This window comes from Callithrix jacchus, chromosome X (assembly GCF_049354715.1).
Source record: "Callithrix jacchus isolate 240 chromosome X, calJac240_pri, whole genome shotgun sequence".
Lineage (NCBI taxonomy): Eukaryota > Metazoa > Chordata > Mammalia > Primates > Cebidae > Callithrix > Callithrix jacchus.
Genome location: NC_133524.1, coordinates 67,512,461 through 67,533,575, shown reverse-complemented (window position 1 = coordinate 67,533,575; position 21,115 = coordinate 67,512,461). Strand labels below are relative to the sequence as shown.

Sequence of the window (21,115 nt, the reverse complement as noted above, 5' to 3'; positions counted from 1 at the left end):
GTTCTTTTAGCTCATAGAAGTTTCTTATTACCCACCTTCTGAAGACTGATTCTGTCAATTCATCACACTCATTCTCCATCCAGCCTTGTTCCCTTGCTGGTGAGCAGTTGTGATCCCTTGTAGGAGGAGAGGCGTTCTGGTTTTGGGTGTTTTCATCCTTTTTGTACTGGTTTCTTCCCATCTGTGTGGGTTTATCCACCTGTCATCTTTGTAGTTGCTGACTTTCAGATTTTGTCTCTGAGTGGACGTCCAGTTTGTTAATGATGAAGTATTTCTGTTTCTTAGTTTTCCTTCTAACAGTCTGGCCCCTCTGCTGTAGGACTGCTGAGGTCCACTCCAGGCCCTGCTTGCCTGGGGATCACCTGCAGCAGCTGCAGAACAGTAAGGGTTGCTACCAGTTTCTTTTTCTGCTACCTTTGTCCCAGAAGGATGCCCGCCAAATGTCAGTCTGAGCTCTCCTTTATGAGTTGACTCTTTGGAGATACAGGGGTCAGGGAGCTGCTTGAGATGACAGTCTGCCCCTTATAGGAGCTCAGATGCTGAGCTGTGAGCTCCGTTGTTCATTCAGAGCTGCTGGGCAGGTTCGTTTAAGTCTGCTGCAGCAGAACTCATAAACCCCCTTTTTTCCCAGGTGCTCTGTCCCAGTGAGTTAGGCCTTTATTTATGAGTTTCCATTGTGCTGCTGCCTTTTTTTCAGGGCTGCCCTGCCCAGCAAGGAGGCAGCCTAGTCACTGTCTACCTGCAGAGGCTTTGCTGAGCTGCTGTGGGCTCTGCCCAGTTGCCATGTGAACTTCCCTGTAGTCCTGTTTATATGGGTGTAGTTAGAACTGCCTCGGCAATGGTGGCCCATCTCTGTAATGGCGGACTCTCTCTGTAATGGCTGGTTGCCTCGGCAATGGCAGGTTGCCTCCATTTGCCATGTTTTTAAGTGTCTCTTGTTGGCTGCCTCATGAAGGAAGAGACATCTGTGTTTTTCTTTACTCTTTTAAGATTTTCAGAATACAATTTTAGAAAAAACTTTGTTATTTATTTATTTATGTTGAGACAGAGTCTCGCTCTGTCACCCAGGCTGGAGTGCAGTGGCAGGATCTCAGCTTACTTCAGTGTCTGCCTCCCAGGTTCAAGTGATTCTCCTGCCTCCACTTCCCAAGCAGCAGAGGGACTATAGGCATGTGCCACCATGCCCAGCTAATTTTTTTTCTATTTTTAGTAAAGGTGGGGTTTCACCATATTGACCAGGCTGGTCTCAAACTCCTGACCTTGTGATCCACCTACCTTGGCCTCCCAAAATGCTGGAATTACAGGCGTGAGCCACCATGCCCTATCTTATTATTATTATTATTTTTTTTGAGATAGAGTCTCACTCTGTCTCCCAGGCTGGAGTGCAGTGGCACGATCTCAGCTCACCGCAACCTCCATTTCCTGGGTTTAAGTGATTCTCCTGCTTCAGCCTCCTGAGTAGCTGGGACTACAGGTATGTGCCACCATGCCCGGCTGATTTTTGTATTTTCAGTAGATATGGGGTCAGGCTGGTCTTGAACTCCTGACCTCAAGCAGTCTACGTGCCTTGACCTCCTAAAGTGCTGGGATTACAGGCGTGAGCCACTGCACCCGGCAAGAAAAACTTTTAAACAAGATTTAGTAAGTAAAACATAGATATTAAGTGTATTCCCCACAGGAGGCTATGAGGATGGTTGCAAGTACCTTGGGACTATGAAGTCAGGATCATTATGACAAGGTGACTTATGGGAAATGCCTATGCTAACTAAAAAATGATCCCAAGTACCTGTTATCTATCCTAAAGGGATGCTGGTCAGTGCTATGGGCATAAGATAAGCCTTTATATCTGGGGATGGCAGATGACAACACAAGAACTTGTACATACCTGAGTGTTTATAGCAGTGCTGTTCATAACAGCTAAAAAGTGGAAATGACCCAAATGTCCATCAAGTGGTGAATGGATAAACAAATGTGGCATACCTATACATACTGGGGTGTTGTCTAGCCATAAGAAGGAATGAAACAGTGATACATGCTACAGCGTGGATGAACCTTGGGAACATTATGCTAAGAAGCCAGCCACAAAGGATCACATATTGTATTAATCCATTTACATTAAATGTTCAGAACTGGCAAATCCACAGAGACAGAAAGTAGGTAGTTGCTCAGGGGCTGGGGGAATATGCAGTGACTGCTAATGTGTCCCAGAGGACACCAGTGATGACCGGGCATCAGGCCCCAGCATGAGGGGTGCTAGGATGCCCTCCTTTGAGGAATGACTACTGAGTGCAGCTCTTCAGGAAGAACTCCCACAAGGGCCCTGTGGCAAGAAGGCAAAGAAGGAATTCCTCATGCCCTCCCCTACCACACATAACTCCTTTGTCTCCTGCCTCTCTTTAGTTAGTGACAGGCGAGTCTCTTCTCCAAGGCAGGCACTCCTGTACTCCTGGACATGCAGTCCTTTTATTCACAGGAAAACTAGATTTTGGGTCTCTGAGCAGCCGTAGTGGGTCTTATGCTGGTCAAACAGTTTGTGCAGAGCGTCAATATAAAGTGCATGGTATTTGTCCACCATCTCCTGGCTTGGGTTTTCAACTTGGGGCAGTGGCAGAGGCTCCCCAACTGCCAAGAGAGATGGGAAAAGAGAAGGGTAAAGTGTTAGAACCTACTCTTCCTTTAACCTCCCTCTCCTACCTTGGGCCTGACTCTTGCATCCCAGATCAGCTCCCACCTTCCCCTCTGCTGCCCTCCTCTTCAATGGGGCTGGGCTGAGGTCGAGGTTGAGAAGCCTGAGGTGGTGTTGGGACTGAGAGTGGCACTCACCCACAGTGACAATAGGCTGGGAGTATGGCAGAAGCCCAGTAGACCCTGGCCAGAAGCTCTTTCCATAGAAGACACAAAAGTAGAAACCAAAGATACGGCGGAAGCAGCTCTGGAATGTGTACATCCTGCTGTCCTTATGGAATAGCACCTGATCATACACCTCAGTTTCCCCAAAAGTGAAGGTGGGGACCAGATGAGCCCTGTAGGAAAACTCCAATTTATTTTCTAAACACAGACTAGGGTGAGACCCACCCTGGAAGAACATTTGTTTGCTTGCCAGGCCCTCATCTATTTTGATGAAATCCTGGTGACATAAAACATTTTTTCTTGCACTAAACAGGGTACCCCTGTTTGATGTCTCTTCTCATGAAATTTTCAAGGCCAGTGAGAGAGCTGTCTCTAAGCTAGGATTACAATGGCAAGAAAAGGGGGGTCAGGGAAGCAAGAGAAGTTGAACAGAGATCCCCAGAGAGATCCATATCGTGAAAAGTTTCCAGGAGGTATCAAGGAGGGGAATATGTGACTGTTTCTATTAGTAGAACACCCAGAGAAGATGACAGTAATTTTGCATAGATGGTCATACTTTATGTGATATGTCCCTCACTCAAAGGGGCAATGCATAGAGCAGAGAAAAGTTGTTTCCCTTCCACAGACCATGAGAATCCACCCTTAACAGTGCCCTGGGTAGATGTCAGGCTCAAATTCCTTGAAGGAGAGAAGAGTAAATCTCTTATACAAATCTTTGTGACTTGCTAATAACAATCTCTCAGCACTTGGACATGTTACTGGTTCCTCACAGCAAAGGCTGTGGAGGACACAGTGGGGTATGCAGAAGCACAGGTCCAGAAAGGGACGGTCATTCAGGCTGTCAGCGAGTGACAGGATCTGGACTAGAACCCAGGACTCCCAGCTCAGAGCTCTCTTCCCTATGTGATTCTTCCAACTGGTGAACAGGCCCTTCAGACAAGGTACTTGGAAGAAATCTTCCTCTCTTCTCTAAGTCTGCAATAGGACAATTGTCCTTGCGCTCAGAGAGCCAGCCTGCTGATCCAATGGGGCACTCTACAGCTCCAAGCTTGGACCCCTAAGTCACAATGACTAACATTTATTGATCTCTTACAGTGTGCTGGGAACACAATAAGAGTTTTGTGGGGATGAATTCATTTGAAGCCCACAGTCACCCTGTGGAGTAGGTACAATTTTCAGCCACATCATTAAGATGGAAAAACTCCAAGGCTCAGAATGGTTAAGGAACCTGTCCCAGAGTGCACAGTCACAGAGCCAGGATTTTAGATCAGCCTCCTGACTTCCATTCCTGCACGCACACTCATTATACTGTATTGCCTCTTGCACTTACCATTAGCAGACAGGTGTAGGTATCAGTATTGATAGAGATAATGTGGGCATCATATATATGCTAGGGCAGCCTTAAGCCAATCCCCCTTTGATATTGAACCAGGGTTTATGGTTTGGCCTCTTGGAAACTAGTCTAGCTAGCTCAGAAGGACTGGATGACCTGTACCTTTTGAAAATTCTTTCTTGGTAGTATGTTCCCTGAGGGCAAAATTTGCATCTGATTCATCCTGGCATCATGTACAAGGTCATGCAGCTCAGAGAATACCATGCACTGCCCCTCTGGGGAGAACACCTACCCATGCCGGAGGGCTGTGCGCACAAACCCCTTGCGCTTCTGGAGGATGAGGGTGGTGGTGTTGGGCACACTTTGCAGGGCCTCACCCACACCTCCCACTACAATGCCTACGAGGTTGCCAGTGCCATGGCTCAGCAGATAGTCGATGGCTGGTTGGCTCACGGAGCACACACCTAAAGAGAATCAAGGAGCAAAATGATCAGGAGAGGAGAAAATTGTTAAGAGGGAGCACTCTTCTCTGCTCTCCACTGGCTTGTTCCCATAGCTCCTAGGAGGAGAGGATCAATGAGATGGGACTAAAGAGTATGGAGAAGAAAAGGCTGTGGACAAATAGAATAGCTCACATTGAGGCAATATCTCCACTTTGCAGGAGGCACTAAGTCAAAACTGGTAGGAAGGTTTTCAGTGGGATAACCAGAAGGACTTTCTGAATCCCATGTATAATTTTACCCTTTTTTTCCCATGAAGAGCAACAGCTATTATTTATTGAGCATATACTCTATGGCAGGCAGGCACTGTGTTTAATTCTTTTTTTTTTTTTTTTTTTTTTTGGAGAAACAGAGTTTTGCTCTGTCATGCAGTCTGGATTGCAATGGCATGATCTCGGCTCACTGCAACTTCCACCTCCTGGGTTCAAACGATTCTCCTGCCTGAGCCTCCTGAGTACAGGCACCCACCATTATGCCAGGCTAATTTTTGTATTTTTAGTAGAGACAGGGTTTCACCATGTTGGCCAGGATGGTCTCAAACTTCTGACCTCAGATGATCCATCCGTCTCAGCCTCCCAAAGTACTGGGATTACAGGAGTGTGCCACTAGGCCTGGCCAGTGTTGAATTCTTTACTTGCATTATCTCACTTAGTCATCATCCCACAACTAAGGTCAGACTTTTTTTTTTGCCCAACTTCTGGTTGATTTGCAGTCTATTTTCATCTGTACCACTCTATGGACGAGGAAATTGAGGTTAGTTTGCTCAAGACCACACAAGGGGCAGAGCTAAGATTCAAACCCAGGCAGTTTACCTCTAGAACATTTGCTTTTGGCTACTATGCTATAATGATATGGGGGTGGGGGGTGGGGAAGATGGGATGGGATTTAAAAGGGTACATTTCCAAACAGAAAAATGGACCAGAAGCTCCAATAAGTATGGTCAGAAGCACCTTTGGCCATGAGGTACTCCCTAACAAGGGGGATCTTGAAGAACCAGGACAGCGTGGCCAAGTGAGGAGTGATGCCTGGGAAGGTCTTCGAGAAGCCTGTGGCCTCAGTGCAGAAGTTGCAGAAGGCGCCAAAGGTCAGAAGGCCATGGGGGTGAACCCCCATGAGGTAGTTGTGCTCAGGTGACAGGTCCTTTGTCTTCAGGATCTGCAGCCATGGAGAGAAATGCCAGAGGTAGTGGAATGAGATTACATGGCAGAAACAAGGGTGGTGACACTTCAGGGATCAGGGTGCTCTCTAAAGCAGAGCTTTCCAACAAATAGACCATGAATGAGTTTCAGGAGGGCTGAGATACTGGTCTCCTTGGCCACTGGACAACAGGGTAGGATCTGGGACAGGTAGAACTGCCAGGTCTCAGCCATCTATGTCAGTGTACTTTGTGCAGGTTATCATTTTCTATGAGCACTTTTGTGAAAAAGATCAGGAAGCTTGGCTCTAAAAATTGGGGCAGTGTTTGTTGTATACTACAAAGAGTGCCTTGAGGATCAGCATAGCAGTACCTCAAGAGGTTTCTGGAACCTCTTCCTGGCATTGTTTCCCCCCAATCCTCTTGCCTAAGGAACTTGTACTGAACTTGGAAAACCCTGCTTAGGTGTCACCATATCTGTGAAGCCTTTCCTTATCCCCCATCTGAACTACTACTGTATCTTGGGCCAAACAAATGATATACTTGTCTGTCCTCCCCATTAGATGTGAGCTCCTCGATGGCAGATAATTGGATCCTCTTCACTTCTCTGTACTCCTAACATGGTTCAGAATAGACTTTCAATCCATGCTTATTAAACTGATCTGAACTGTGCTTGCCTTCTCCCTGTGTCAGCTGGCAGGTGATGCCAAGGGCACCCAAAGTTTCCTAGCAGAGATAGAGTACTCAGTAGAAATGTTGAGTCTTGAAGTATATCTAGCATAGACTGAGACTTCTCTGAGATACTTATCTTTCTTATGGACAACTCTAGTCATGTGGGATAAATGCCTACCCAGTATTTTGGGAACTGTGAGGACACTGGGGAAGAGATACTTACTGTAATGGGGAAATAATCCCTGATGTGGGTCCAGACACACCAGTTCCTTACCCAGGCTGAACGCCTGCCACCTGAGACAAAAGAAGCAGTAGGGACTGATGTCAGCGTGTGCCACCTTATATGTTCCATGGACCCAGGGCTTTCCTTGCATGGCTCTGCTAGAGGAGACCCTAGGATGGTCCTGTCTGGCTCAGCTCCCATGGCTCTGAGAACTTGGATGAGGGGCCTGTGGTATGGCGAGTGGAACTCCCTGGCTGCAGGTTATGATGAAACATTCTTCTTTCTATGTCTATGAGTCTTACCTTGCTCTGGGGTCTTCCAGTCCAGGAACAACCAGGCAAAGTAAAGCGCTGGTAGCGGCCACAAGGATGTAAACAGCAGGTAGATGAACAATGGCTGCAAGATCCAAACTGATAAGGGACCGAGTTAGACCAGATGTGTGCTGCCAGCAGAACTTGACCATGCAAAGTCCCATTACCAGCCCTCCACATTACCTAAGCCTCTGGTCCTGGCCCTCTACACAAGCCAGATCCTGTTCATCCATCATCCATGTCTACTTGTTCTTCAGACTTTTCCTCTATCATCTACCATACACAAGCCCTATTTCTCTGCCTACCTGTCATCCCTGTCCACCTGCTTCCCTGTATAGCCTGTATCTCTATACTCCTGCTCTCTGTTTCCCACCAGCTTTCATTCCTCCTGCCCCCATTTGGTCACCATCTTTATCCTTTTGTCTCCTGTCTCCATCCCTATCCATTATCCCTCATTAAGCCACTAGCCCACTCTCCCTCACCCCTATAGTATCCATATCTTCCTACACACCGCCTACCCAGCATCTGCATCTTTCTAATGTTTCCTATTCACTATGCTTGTCCTCTTGCCCATTCACCATTCTTTCCAGTGACACTGTCTTTTCCCATGCTACCACCACCCCCAGAATGACAACGCTATGGTTCAAACACAGGCTATACTTCTTCAAGTCTGGGATGCTAATGTTTCCTCTGTCCTATTCCCCATGATCATAAGGAGCATTCCCTGGGCCTAATTTTTCCTCTCTAGATAGTAAGGATTCAGAAGTGGCTGAAATTAACTAAATCTACTCATATCCATCATGACCCTGTTCCACACACTACCACCCCACCACCGCCCCTACCTATTCTCACTGTCTCCTGGGGTGCTATCTCATTCTTCTCCAGGGCACTCATGGAACTTGAGACTCCTTGGTTTTACTCTCTAGTATAATCTTTGATGATGGAAAGGCTTGAGATGAGACTTCACATGGTCATAAAAGTCACCCTAGATCTGGCCCTCGCTTCTGACTCTGGCTTCTTGCTATGCACTCTTGGGTCAATACTCACAGATAGCAAGGTAGCTCAAAGGCCACTGCAGAAGCATCAGACTCTGGAAGTGACTAGGCTGCTTGGAATGAGGCATGATGCTCAGGAGCCTGAGGAAGGCAAAGTTCTCAGAACAGTGTTCCAACCAAAGCTGCCACCAGCCTCTGGAGGTTCACTCAATAGTGAATGCATATGACTGAGGAGTTTGCACCTGCCCTCTTCCCTCCTGTCCTTCCCCGCCCCCCACCCACTGCAGGGGTAGGCTTTGAAGCACAAGGACTGCCCCATCAGGTCTAGTCCAGCCCATTTGCACTTTGACTGTCTTTCCTAGGATTAGGACATCAGGATGGAGAAAGATGAGAAGGACTGCCATGCAGTTGGAGTGACACAGGGACCCAGAGAAGGGGCAACGCCCCTCACAGGCTACTCAGAAACTATAGGAATTTTGTGTGACCTTAGGGAGATGACTGGTGGGAAGGGAGTTCTAGGGATTTGTGTGGTGTGGGGAGCACCTGGAATTTGGCCTTACTCAGATTGGGTTAGTCTCTCCGTCTTTCTTCGACTTCCATGAGTTTGGTGCTTTTGAAGAGTTAAGTCAGTTTCCCCTCCATCTCTTTCCTTTCCTTATGATTTAGTTGTTGAAGAACCCACAGCCTTTGACCTGTAGAATTTCCCACAATTTGGATTTTGCTTATCTCATACTTACTTAGGGTGCTTCAGCATATTCCTCTGTATTTCTTGCAAATTGATAGCTGCATTCAAAGACTATAGTGATTCGTATTTGATCCCTTTGTCAAGATCTTAATTTGATTTTAATGCAGAACAATCTCCCTTCCTTACCTCCTTTTCTTCCCCCCATGCCACTGACTTAGTTAGGACTGTTTTTCTTTGGAGTAAGCCAATCTTCCAAGCTTTCCGTGACCAGGGGTGGAGTGTGGAGGGTGGTTTCTTGGTGGGTCTCAAATACAGGCCAAAGTAAGAGGGGGAAGCAAAGCCCTCATTTCTCTCTTTGACTCTTGTTGTAACTTTATGCCCATTAAAGCAAACGTGGATGTGTGTGTGGTTTTTTTATTTTGTTTTTTGCTTTTTCCACCTGAAGATTGCATGCTTCTAAAGAGATTGGGACCGTATCTTATTTGTCAGTATATCTGCTCCTAATGCCTGAAAGCCCTAGGGCCTCCATGTTAAGTGAAGGATCAGTAAGTGAGGATCTATGATTGGGTGATTTCTTACATGTAATGAGATCACTAGAGTCCTATGGGGGCATATGTGGACCCGAATGGGGGTTGTGAGGGTATACAGAAACAGAAGGGACACATTACAAAAGGAGAGAAGAAAGAATGAGAGAAAGGAAGGCAGATGCTCACCTTTGAGGCACTTTGGCACAAGAAAAAGTTATACCTACTTTGCCCTCCCACTCCAGGTCTTCCTGTTGACTGGAAACCAGCCTGGCCCTAGAGCAAATGTTAGCGCTCAGGTCTTAAGGCACCACTGCCCTACTGATGTGCTGACATCCCTGTGGTTGAGGATGGACACTTGCCCCTGACAATATGGGGGAGATTAGTACTCTGTCTTTCCAGACTAGAATATCCTGGGCCTACACCAACTCCCTCTCCACACTCTCTCATTCTTGTAAATTGTCTTCTCCAGGAAGCAAGCCTCCTGGTTTAACTTTTAATAATGTGTGACTTCTCAGTTTTTCTCCTCTATTTCCTCCTGCCTCCCCTGGAAAAAAAGGAAGTAAATTGTTGAGAAGACACTCAAACTAAGAGAGTTTATATATATATCTCACTAGATCCCAACCATTGCCTTAGTATTTTAATGAAAATGCCATGGATCTCCACATGATAATATGTAACAAACTAAAACCACTATGATATACATAATGACAGTATTTATATGCATTTGAAAGAAGTGTGCTACAAGCATATTATTTATTCATTCTAAACAATGCTTGAGCCAGGTAGAGATTTCTGGAATCTTTGTAATAATTAAGTTGCTCCTCCACTCCTCAGGGGCTTGCACCTACAGGTTGGAAGCAATGGCTGGCTTGCTTTTTTCCAAAATGGAAATTTATTATTATTTTTTCTTATTATGAAAATAATCCATGTAAATCCTAAAATTTTCAGAGCACTCAGAAAAGTATAAAGGGAACAAAAGTCATTCATAATCTCACTATCCAGAAACAGCCACTGTTAACTGTTAACATCCTGTTATCTGTGTTTCTTGACTTTTTTTCGATACAAATATAAACATATGTGTAGCATCGCATTAGAGTTTGGGCTCTTATGTTCAACATATCTAAGTCTGTATCTTAGCTCTGCCACTTAAGTGCACTATGACAGACGATTTAATCTCTTCATGCCTCAGATCCCTCATACATAAAAAGATAATTATAATACCCACATCACAGGTTGTCATGAAGTTAAAATAATTCATGGGAAGCACTTTGATCAGTGCCTTGCTCATATATATGATCATATTAAAAGCTCAATAAACGTTAGCTATTATATATTTTAACCAAAATGGGAGTATATTCTATGTCCCATTTGGTAACCTGCTTTTTCACCCAAAGGTATATTGTGAGCATTTTTCATGTCAGTCTTGTATAACATCATACATAGCATTATGTGGGTATTAAATGTATGGGTACCCATATATTTCATTATATGGGTATGCTATAATTCATTTAACCAATCTCCTATTATAGAGGAAGCACTTGACATGTCTCTTCCATATTCTCGTCAGATCTTTAGCTCTTTTAATGCTAGGTGAAAGGTCAGAAACCCTCCTTTACTTGGAGCCTTCTCAGTGGCATTGCTATGTTCTCTCCCCCACCACTTTTTAGGAGTTAGTGCTACAGAAAGTGAAATGCAGTCTTTTTTTAAAATTTTCTTTTCTTTTTTTTTTTTTCAGACATAGTCTCACTCTTTTTGCCCAGGCTGGAGTGCAATGGTGCGATCTCAGCTCACTGCAATCTCTGCCTCCCAGGTTCAAGTGAGTCTCTTGACTCAGCCTCCTGAGTTGCTAAGATCACAGGTGTGTGCCACCATACCCGGTGGCTAATTTTTGTATTTTTAGTAGAGAAGGGGTTTCACATGTTGGCCAGGCTGGTCTTGAACTACTGACCTCAATTGATCTGCCCACCTAGGCCTCGCAAAGTGCTGGAATTACAGGAGTGAGCCACTGTGCCCGGCCTGTGAAATGCATTCTTAAGCTTCCATCAACCTAGGTAGGTTCCAGGGATCAGGTAGCCAGGTTAGCAGAATCAGCCTGTCTCTCCAAGGAGATGACCGTATCTGAACAAAGCGCTTGTTTTCTTCTCCAAACAACTCAGGAAGCAGGCGCTATGGTCGGAATGTGTCCCCCAAAGTTCATGTGTTAGAAGCTTAATCCCAAACACAACACTGTTGGGAGTTGGACCTTTAAGAGGTAATTAATGTAATCATCACAGGAAGGGGCTAGTTATCATGGGAGTGGGTTCATTATCACAAGAGGGGATTCGTTTAAAAAGCGAGTTTGGCAGTTTCTTGCTCTCACTCTTGCTCTTCTACCTTCTACCGTGGGATGGCGCAGTAAGGAGACCCTCACCAGATGCAGGCCCCTTAAGTTTGGACTTCTCAGCCCCCAGAACTAGAAGAAATAAATTTATTTTCTTTGTAAATTACCCAGTGTGTGGTATTCTGTTATGGCAACACAAAATTGTCTAAGACAGCAGGTTTCATGAAGGCCCCCCATATCCTACTAGACCTGGCAGGGCTGTTGTTTGACTTCACCTCAGTTAAGTTGAGGAAATGTTTAAATGCGAGCTGAAACCTGGAAAAGTGGGACTTGTAAGTCACATCATTGAGGTCAGCCTGTACCCAGGATAAACTAGGTAAGAAATCTGTGTTTTATCAGCATCTTGTTTCTCCACTTTTCTGTTGTTTTGTTTTCGTTTTGAGAAAAATTCAATCAGCTCACCTGAACTAATGATGTTTTACAGTTTCCTAGGCCAGAAGGTGTGGGGCATCCAGGGATTTTCTTGATATGTGAGTGATCCTGGCCACCCTGCCTGATTTACATATTAAAAAAATAGCTAAAAGAAAACCTGGGAATGTGGAGAACTGGTTATTAGTAAGAGCACTGATCCTTTCCTTTTGTTTTTGTTTTTATTTTCTTAATGTGACCTCAAATTGTAGTAATCATAATCCTTGGCTGGTGACATACTCTCATTGTTTTATGAATGTCTTTCTTTTCTATCTATCCTACTGTCCTCCTTTTCTATCTGTGTATCCATGTATCTACATATCTATGTATCTACCTATCTATCTGTCTATCTATGTATCTATCTACCTATCTTTATTGATCCAGTTTTTCTAGTTGGAATTTCCCTCTTGAGCAGTACACATGTAAAGTACTGTCTTGCCCCTGGATCACAGCTTAGCAGCTAGTTATCTGGCCTTGGTCTTTACTTTCTTTTCTGAGGGCTAAACATATCTTCTTGATGCTACCGCTTTGGTAATAGACTTTTTCTTTCCCTTATCTTCAGTCCCTGGCCTGTAAGCATTCATCAGAGCAGATTCAAACTCTCAAGTGAGTTATTTCACAATAGAATGTGGGCAGCAAATAGCTAAAATAGGTCACAGAGGATCAAGAGGTGTCAACATTCTCCTAAGCCAACATTTGGTCATATGAAGATCTAGATATCAAGACACAAACTGATGTTCTAAGATCTGGAAGGTCAGGAAGTAGAGAGGTCAAGGCAAGAATAAACCCAAAAGACAAGGCCATTCCAAAAAGTGATGAAGCCAGTGGAAACCACCCAGGCCTAGTCCTAGGTCAAAGGTTAGTGGATATCAAAAGAGCAAGTGATCTCGCTCTCTCTGCCTGAGTGATTGGAGCAATCAGACAGGGATCTTGCTATTTTCACACCTGCTTTGACATGCTAGGCCAGGCTGTCATGCAGTGTTGCTGGCTAACCTCAGCTTATCCCCAAGTTATCCTGCTTGACTCTGGCTATCTGCCTTTTCCTTTTAAATGTGTTTTGGTGTGAGACAATTGAATGAATTCATGCTGTAGGGTGTGTGTGTGTGTGTGTGTGTGTGTGTGTGTGTGTGTAAATAGCCAAGGTAGGGGCAGCAAAGATGGAGGATTTATTTAATGCAGTGTGGCAGCTACAGGAGTGAAAACCATGGTGTGCAAAGAAAGAATCTGTCATAACACGGAATGTGGCTAGGCAAGTGCTCTCTGGGAAGCTGCTTCTGTTTCTCCAACGTGATTGAACTGTGAGGGATTGAGAACCCATCAGTTTGAAGAGCAGTGGTTTATTGGCTGCAAACTCTCTGGGGCCTATGTACCTTCCAGGGACTCTTTCTCATTCATGAAGTCCAGGAATGGCTGCCTGTGCCCACTGGGTAACAGCCATTCATCTCATACATTATATCCCTGATAAGTAGTTTACCCCATTGGCTCCTTGGTGTTTCTGGAAGATCTTAGTTTCCCACTCTTTTCACCTTTGGTGTCAGAGAGACTACAAGAGACATAAAAAAATCATAAAATTGGGCCAGGCACGGTGGCTCACACCTGTAATCCTAGCACTTTGGGAGGCCAAGGCAGGTGCATCACTTGAGATCAGGAGTTCAAGACCAGCCTGTCCAACATGGTGAAACCCTGTCTCTACTAAAAATACAAAAAAATTAGCCGGGTGTGGTGGCAGACACCTCACCCAGTAATCCCAGCTACTTGAGAGGCTGATGCAGGAGAATCGCTTGAACTTGGGAGGCGGAGGTTGCAGTGAGCTGAGATCACGCCATTGTACTCCAGCCTGTGCAACAAGAGCAAAGCTCCATCTGGGAAAAAAAAAAAAGGAATCATAAAATTTTTCATCTTATCTTTTGGGAGAAGTAATCGGTGTGGCTTGACATTTCCAAGGCTTTGTCTTTATCTTCTGAGAGATGGCACACTTGCCAAAGTTACTGTAGCTGCTGGGGCTACAGGTGGAGAGGGATGTCCTTCACTGCAGGGTAGTGGGGAATTACATCAGCTTTTAGTGTCCTTAACCTGTTCTCAAAACTAAACTAAACTTAGTGTATGGCTTCTTCAGCCTGTGGGAATGAGAAAAATATCTTTTATGCCCCAAAGCCGTGACCTGTTTACATAGAGGAGGCAGGGAGACCTAGGAGGAGTCAAGAACTACAAGCTGAGCCAGAGGTTGCAAACCCATGTCTCTAGGGATGAGAGGTATAGATATGAGGGAACCAGGCTGAGAGTTGTAATCAAGAAAGGGTGTGTTCTTTCTAAAGGCCTTGCCAAAATGGCACAGACCCGTCTGATTGTTCTATACCCAGAGAGACCAAGATCACTTGCCCTTTGACTAAGTGAGGGGCTGAGAACCCATCAGTCTGAAGAACAATGGTTTATTGGCTGTAGGGTGTGTGTGTGTGTGTGCGCATGTGCGTGCCTGTGTGTGTGTGTGTGTGTGTGTGTGTGTGTGTATTGACCAAGAGAGGGCATATTCTTTCTAAAGGCCTTCAAATTTAGTTTCTCCGGCGTTTTTTGGAAAAAAAAATTCAAACATATAGGAAAGTTGAAAGAAAATTATAATAAACAACTGTATATCATCTATCTTTCATTCAACAATACTGTATATATTTCATCTCTCTGTACATATATGTATGTACATGTGTACATATGCATGCATGTATGTATATGTGTGTGTCTTGATTTTCGGAACCATTTCAAATTTAAAAACAACCACAACTGTGCTGTCTACATAAAACACAACTGCAAAAAGATTTGGCCAAGGGCTGCTAATTTGTTACCATTGGGGAAGGGCTGCTATGAGGTGCATAGACCAACTGTGGGGTCCAAGAGGAAGTCCTGGTAGTGCAATCAATATCAGAGATATCTGGCATGGAACAAGGGGTGGACTAGGAGAAACAGGTGTGGGTCCTTCCCTGTCTTGTTTCTGAAAAGAATATGTAATTGTTTTCAGATCTAGTAGGGTTTTTTTTTTTTAGTGAAAAAAGCAAGATACAAAACAGCATATATAGTAAGATTACCTTTTGGGCTAGATGGAGGGAATAAAAATATATCTATTATATACAATGTGTATTTGTATAAATATATTTCTATATAATATATATTTCTATACGTATTTGTATAAATATATATAGTTACATATAAATGTAAATGTATAATATAAATATATAAAAATAACATATAAATAGAATATATACTTATATACAAACATATGTTTATATATTATTTATATATATTTGTACAACACATAGATATAGAAATGCTTCTTATTGCAAAAAGTACTCTAGAAGGAAAATAAACCCCAAATTAATAAAAATGGTTATCTGTAGGGAGTGGAGGACAGGTTAGAGAAGGTGGAGATGGAGGTGAGATATCTCTGAATATACTGTATCATATCAGCTAATAAGCATGGAGGGAGTTATAGAAATAGAAAAACATTATTGTACAACCTCTGATGAAACAATAGGGTAAGGCAATGATGATCATTGGCTGCTAAAACCATAAGTTGAAAGACTGATGTAGAATGTCACAATGAAAAGATCAGGCTGTCACCACCTGCACTTCTGATCAATCTTAGAATCACAGAAAGTGGGGCAACCCAATGTGAAGGACCTAACTATATTTACTCTTCTAAAGTTAATTCTGAATCTAAACAAGCCTTGGACTAACTTTTAGTTTACAGGAAATGGAATAAAGCAACAAGTTAGAAGATACCACAGGGTAGCAAACAGAGAGATCCAGAATACAGGACTTTTTACAGGACAGTAATCTAGTTTCTCCTACAAGTCAGTGGATCCAGGCTTGGAGACATGTACCTGTAGTCCCAGCTACTTGGAAGGCTGAGGCAGAAAGATTGCTTGAGCCCAGGAGCTCTGGGCTAGAGTGTGCTATGCTAATGGGGTATCTGCACTAAGTTTGGCATTGATATGGTGACCTCCTGGGAGCAGGGGACCATCAGATTGCTTAAGGAGGGGTGAACTGACCCAGGTTGGAAATGGAGCAGGTCAGAACTCCTGTGCTTACCAGTAGTGGGATCATGTGTGTGAATAACCATTGCACTACATCCTGGGAAACATAAGAACGCTTCTCTTAAAAATAAGTCAGTGGTATGAAAAAAGCGAGGGACAAAAGATGAAGGACTGCTTTAGATAAAAATAATTTATGTGACATCATAAACCTGCTGGAAAAAAATGTTTTAAGGCAATGAGGGAAATTTGACTATGGACTGAGCATTAGATGATACCAAGGAATTAATTTTGTTAGTTGTGATAATGGCTTTATTTTATGTAAGAAAATATATTTTTCAGATGTGACATGTAAGGGAGAAATTTGCTTTAAAATACTTCAGCAAAAATAGACAAAATAGATGAATAAAGTGGCATTATCTTTCTACTTTTGTATCTGTTTAGAAATTTTCATAATAAAACATTTTTGCCCCTCCAACAATTCTTCCTCTCAGTTAGAAAAAATATCCAAAGTCAACCAATACCTTGATCTCCAAGGTCCTACTTGATCTAGTCTCTGTCTACCTCTCTCACCTCATCTTCCATTCTCCCACTGTTCATTCCACTCCAGCCAGTGTTTGTCTGTACTGGTCCAAATAATACATTTCCAGGAAGGGTCTTCATCAGCACTCCAGCTGAAGTAGGACTCACTGAGCCCTTGATTTTTCTTCATGGCACTTATCACTACCTAATGGTGTGGCTTGCTTACTTGATTGATTGTCTGCCACCCCCAACTCTAATGCAAACTCTCTGAGGGCAGAGTCTTCGTTTTATTCAGTGTTGCAATCCCAGCATCTATTAGGCTGGTGCAAAAGTAATTTTTTTTCTTAAATTTTAAATATATATATTTTTATTTTAAGATGGAATTTCACCATGTTGGCCAGGCTGGTCTTGAACTCCTGACCTCAGGTGATCCACCCACCTCGGCCTCCCAAAGTGCTAGGATTACAGGCATGAGCCACCGCGCCCAGCATCTTTTTTTTTTTTTTTTTTGAGAGTCTTGCCCTATCATCCAGGCTGGAGTGCAGTGTTGCGATCTCGGCTCACTGCAACTTCTGCCTCCTGGGTTCAAGCGATTCTTCTGCCTCAGTCTCCAGAGTAGCTGAGACTACAGGTACGTGCTACCATGCCCAGCTAATTTTTGTATTTTTAGTAGAGATGGGGTTTCAGCATATTGGTCAGGCTTGTCTCAAACTCCTGACCTCATGATCAGCCTGCCTTGGCCAGCCTCCCAAAGTGCTAGGATTATAGACGGGAGCCACCACGCCTGGCCTTAGCGCAAAGGTAATTCTATTAGATTGCACCAACCTAATAGAACAGTGCTTGCCACTTATTAGGAACTCCATACGAATTTATTAAAATAACAAAAGGACAGGGAAGTGATCACTTGAAAGCACTGAGTGACGTGTCACGTTGACACATTTGCTGTACTGCGAATCCTCTACGAACATCATGTGCTATAATGACCTGTATATGTCATGTGGTGTGAGGTATCTTGGAGATAAAGAGTGAGGCATCTCGGACACTCTGCTTGTCTTCTGGGAGGACTCGTTTGCACAGATGCTTTTGGGCGTGTTACCTGGCTCACTTCCAGGCAGTTGGTTTGTAAAGGGGGTGGAGCCCTCCTCCAGCTGCCAGCATGACTGCTCTATTTTCTGACTCACCAGTTCCCTGTTCCCTAAGCTCTGTTTTCTTCCAGTTACTGGGGAAAACAGGAAAACTGTTTGTTGAGAAAAAGCACCACCAGATCTTGGGAGCCAGCATGTAGGCTCTGAATGTTTTCAGTTCTTCCTCAGACATCACGTCTTGAGACTGTGGTGGTTTATGTTGTGGAGGCCTGAAAAGAGTGGGTTTCCTGTGACAGTCTTGGACCTGGTAGTGTTGTACTGAAGTGAGCATAGAAAGTCAACACCAAGACAAGAGTATGCCAGATTGCAGGGTGTTTATTGCTGGTGGCCACGGAGGACTCACATCTCTCCAACCCGTGGCCCGGAAAGGAGGGTATCAAGACCTTTTATGCCTGTAAACCACCTTGGGGGTGAGGGGCTTCAGACATTCCAAGGGCCAATGGACTTTGGACATTCTGTAAATCACCTCCTGGGTGGAGATGAGGGTGAGGGGCTTCTGACATTCCGATTGTTACTTAAGTGGTTCACAGAAGTCAAGATAAGCATTAGTTTACATATTGCCTGGGTAGGGTGGAAATTACAGGCCTTAGTTACCTATTACAAGTCATGGGGCCAAGATGGCGTGGGTTTGGACTGCTTGCCTGTCACATCAGGGTTACAGAGAGCAGTTTCAACAGAAAGCCGAGGTATGGTTAAGGTATGCAGTTTTATGGGGCTTTTACCATATCACAGTAGCAGCGGTGAGTCTGAAGGTCTCTTTCTTTCCTCGACAAGGAACCCTCCAACCTCTCTCCTTTGTCCCTCCTGATACTTTCTTGTTATGCAGCGACAGGACAGAAGTGAGCTTGGGCCTGTGGCACCTGAGGGAGGCTGCTGAGGGATGCCTGAGTAGAGGCCCCATTCAATTCTTTTCAGTTCAACAAATGCTAAGGGACTTTGACCACTGATTTTGCTACACATGAGGAGAATAGTGTTGTGCCATTGGGTTGGAGTCTTGCTTCAGCCTAGAACACACCAGGGCCAAGGAAAAAACTTTGTAGGCTCTGAGGAGGGCCTCTCTGTTTTCTCTTAAGGGAAGAGTCCACAAAGGAACTACAAGGAGAGGGACTCTAAATCCTGAGCCCATTTTCTGAGAGTCCCTTTGGTGTTTTCTATTATTTTTATGGTTTGATGATTTAAATGAAACTCTTTAATCTAATTAGAATATATTTAGATATACAACATGACATTATACCTCTTTCCCTGTAGCACCATTTATTGAACAATCCACCTATTTGTTATTTATTTGTGAGGTGTTCTTTATCCTGTATTCAGTGTGTGTGTGCATGCGCGGATGCATGTGCATACACAGACATATGTTATTAGGACTGTTTATTCTTTCAGATGAATTTTAGAATAAATTTCTTAAATTTTAGACAAAACCCTGTTTGTATTTTATGTACATTAAACATTCAATTTGATTTGCAAATAAGAGCTTCACAACATTGAATTGTCTCATCCAGAAACATGGTAAATCTCTCCGTTTATTCCTACATTCCTTTATGTATCTTATTAATGTTTGTAGATCTTTTTCCCATTGTGCTTTCTAATCTGGTTGTTATTGGTATGTAGGAAAAGTTGATTTTTTTTGTGTATATTATCTTGTTTTTAGCCACTTGACTGAACTCTCTTATCAATTCTAACAATTTCCCAGCTTCTCTTAAGATTTTAAAGTAAACAACCACATTGTTTGCAAATAACTTATAGCTCACTGGTTTCTGGGCCAAGTTCAGACATTAGACTATCATAAAGTAAACTCAAATATTATTGGTACAATATAATAATACATTGTAATTTGTTCCTGAAGACTCATCTCACACTATAAAAATACCAAAATTGATAATGAAAATAAAAGAAAATCCAAATATGTTATTTTAAAAACTCTTATTAATTATGTAAAACCAAACAATAAAAATGCTATATCCTAGATGCTTCTTTTGGATTGACTAGCCTAAAAAAAAGAAATACTTCTTTTGGAAGATTATTCTTTCTCAGAGCCTGGACTATCTCAGATGCCTTAAAATATACATCTATCATGAACATATGAAAAACTACTGAATTTGTACACTTTAAAAGAATGAATTGTATAGTGTATTGGTCTGTTCTCATCCTGCTAATAAAGACATACACAAACTGGGTAGTTTATAAAGGAAAGAGGTTTAATTGACTCACAATTCAGCATGGCTTGGGAAGCCTCAGGAAACTTACAATCATGATGGAAGGGGAAGCTAATATATCCTTCTTCACATGGCAGCAGGAAGGAGAAGAATGAATGAAGGGGGCAAAAGTGTAAGGTCTTTTAGGCTGACTGAGTGCACCATGGATGGCATGGTAACCTCTGTGACCTGCATGTGCATTCCAGATGAATTCCTGAAACTAGAAAGTCTGAAGTAACTGGAAAACCACAAAAGGAGAATAAATGATCAATCCCTGAGGAGACTAATTAACTTTGAGACATTCTTTTATTGTTCCTTATTCCTGCCTCAACTGATAAGGCAACTGGACTTTGTAACCGACCTTGATCAATCTCATAACTCCAGACCTTACAACCCCCTCCCATCTTGCAAAAACTGCCCCGAACTGTAACTTCTGTAACTTTCCACTGCCTACCCCAAACCTATAAAACCAACTGCTATCCCACTGCCCTCTGATGACTCTCCTTTTGGACTCAGGCTGCCTGCGCCCAGGTGAATAAATAGCCATGTTGCTCACACAAAGCCTGTTTAGGGGGGTCTCTTCATTCAACGTGTATATTTAACAAAAGCCCCTTATAAAACCATCAGATCTTGTAAGAACTCACTCACTGTCACAAGAACAGCATGAAGGTAACCACCCCCATGATTAAATTACCTCTGGGAACTATAATTCAAGATGAGATTTGGGTAAGAACACAGCCAAACTATCATTCTTCCCTTGGCCCCTCTCAAATCTCATGTCCTCAATTTCAAAACACAACCTTGCCCTTCAAACAGTCCCGCAAAGTGTTTTTTTTTTTTTTTTTTTTTTAAGACAGAGTCTCACTTTGTCACCCAGGCTGGAGTGCAATGGTGTGATTTTGGCTCACTGCAACCTCTGTCTCCTGAGTTCAAGAGATTCTTGTGTGTCAACCTCCAGAGTAGCTGGGATTACAGGTGCCCGCTACCATACCTGGCTAATTTTTATATTTTTAGTAGAGACGGGGTTTCACTATGTTGGCCAGGCTGGTCAAATGCTTGATCTCAGATGATCCACCTGCCTTGGCCTCCCAAAGTGCTGAGATTACAGGGGTGAGCCACTGCACCTGGCTGTTCCAAAGTCTTAACTCATTCCAGTCTTAAAAGTCTAAGTTCAACGTCCCATCTGAGACAAGGCAAGTCTCTTCTGCCTATGAG

General features: G+C 43.5%; 1 protein-coding gene across 1 annotated transcript; it reads right to left on the bottom strand.

The window, feature by feature from the left end:
* Positions 1–2,077: 2,077 nt before the first annotated feature.
* On the bottom strand, positions 2,078–8,216 carry AWAT1 (acyl-CoA wax alcohol acyltransferase 1). Its single transcript, XM_035288837.2, has 7 exons — positions 8,072–8,216; positions 7,016–7,123; positions 6,714–6,784; positions 5,634–5,838; positions 4,476–4,647; positions 2,824–3,023; positions 2,078–2,622 (listed from the first exon to the last, which is right to left on the bottom strand). Exons 1-7 carry the CDS (start codon positions 8,145–8,147, stop codon positions 2,468–2,470), a joined length of 987 nt encoding a protein of 328 aa, XP_035144728.1. The 5' UTR covers positions 8,148–8,216; the 3' UTR covers positions 2,078–2,467.
* Positions 8,217–21,115: the final 12,899 nt, after the last annotated feature.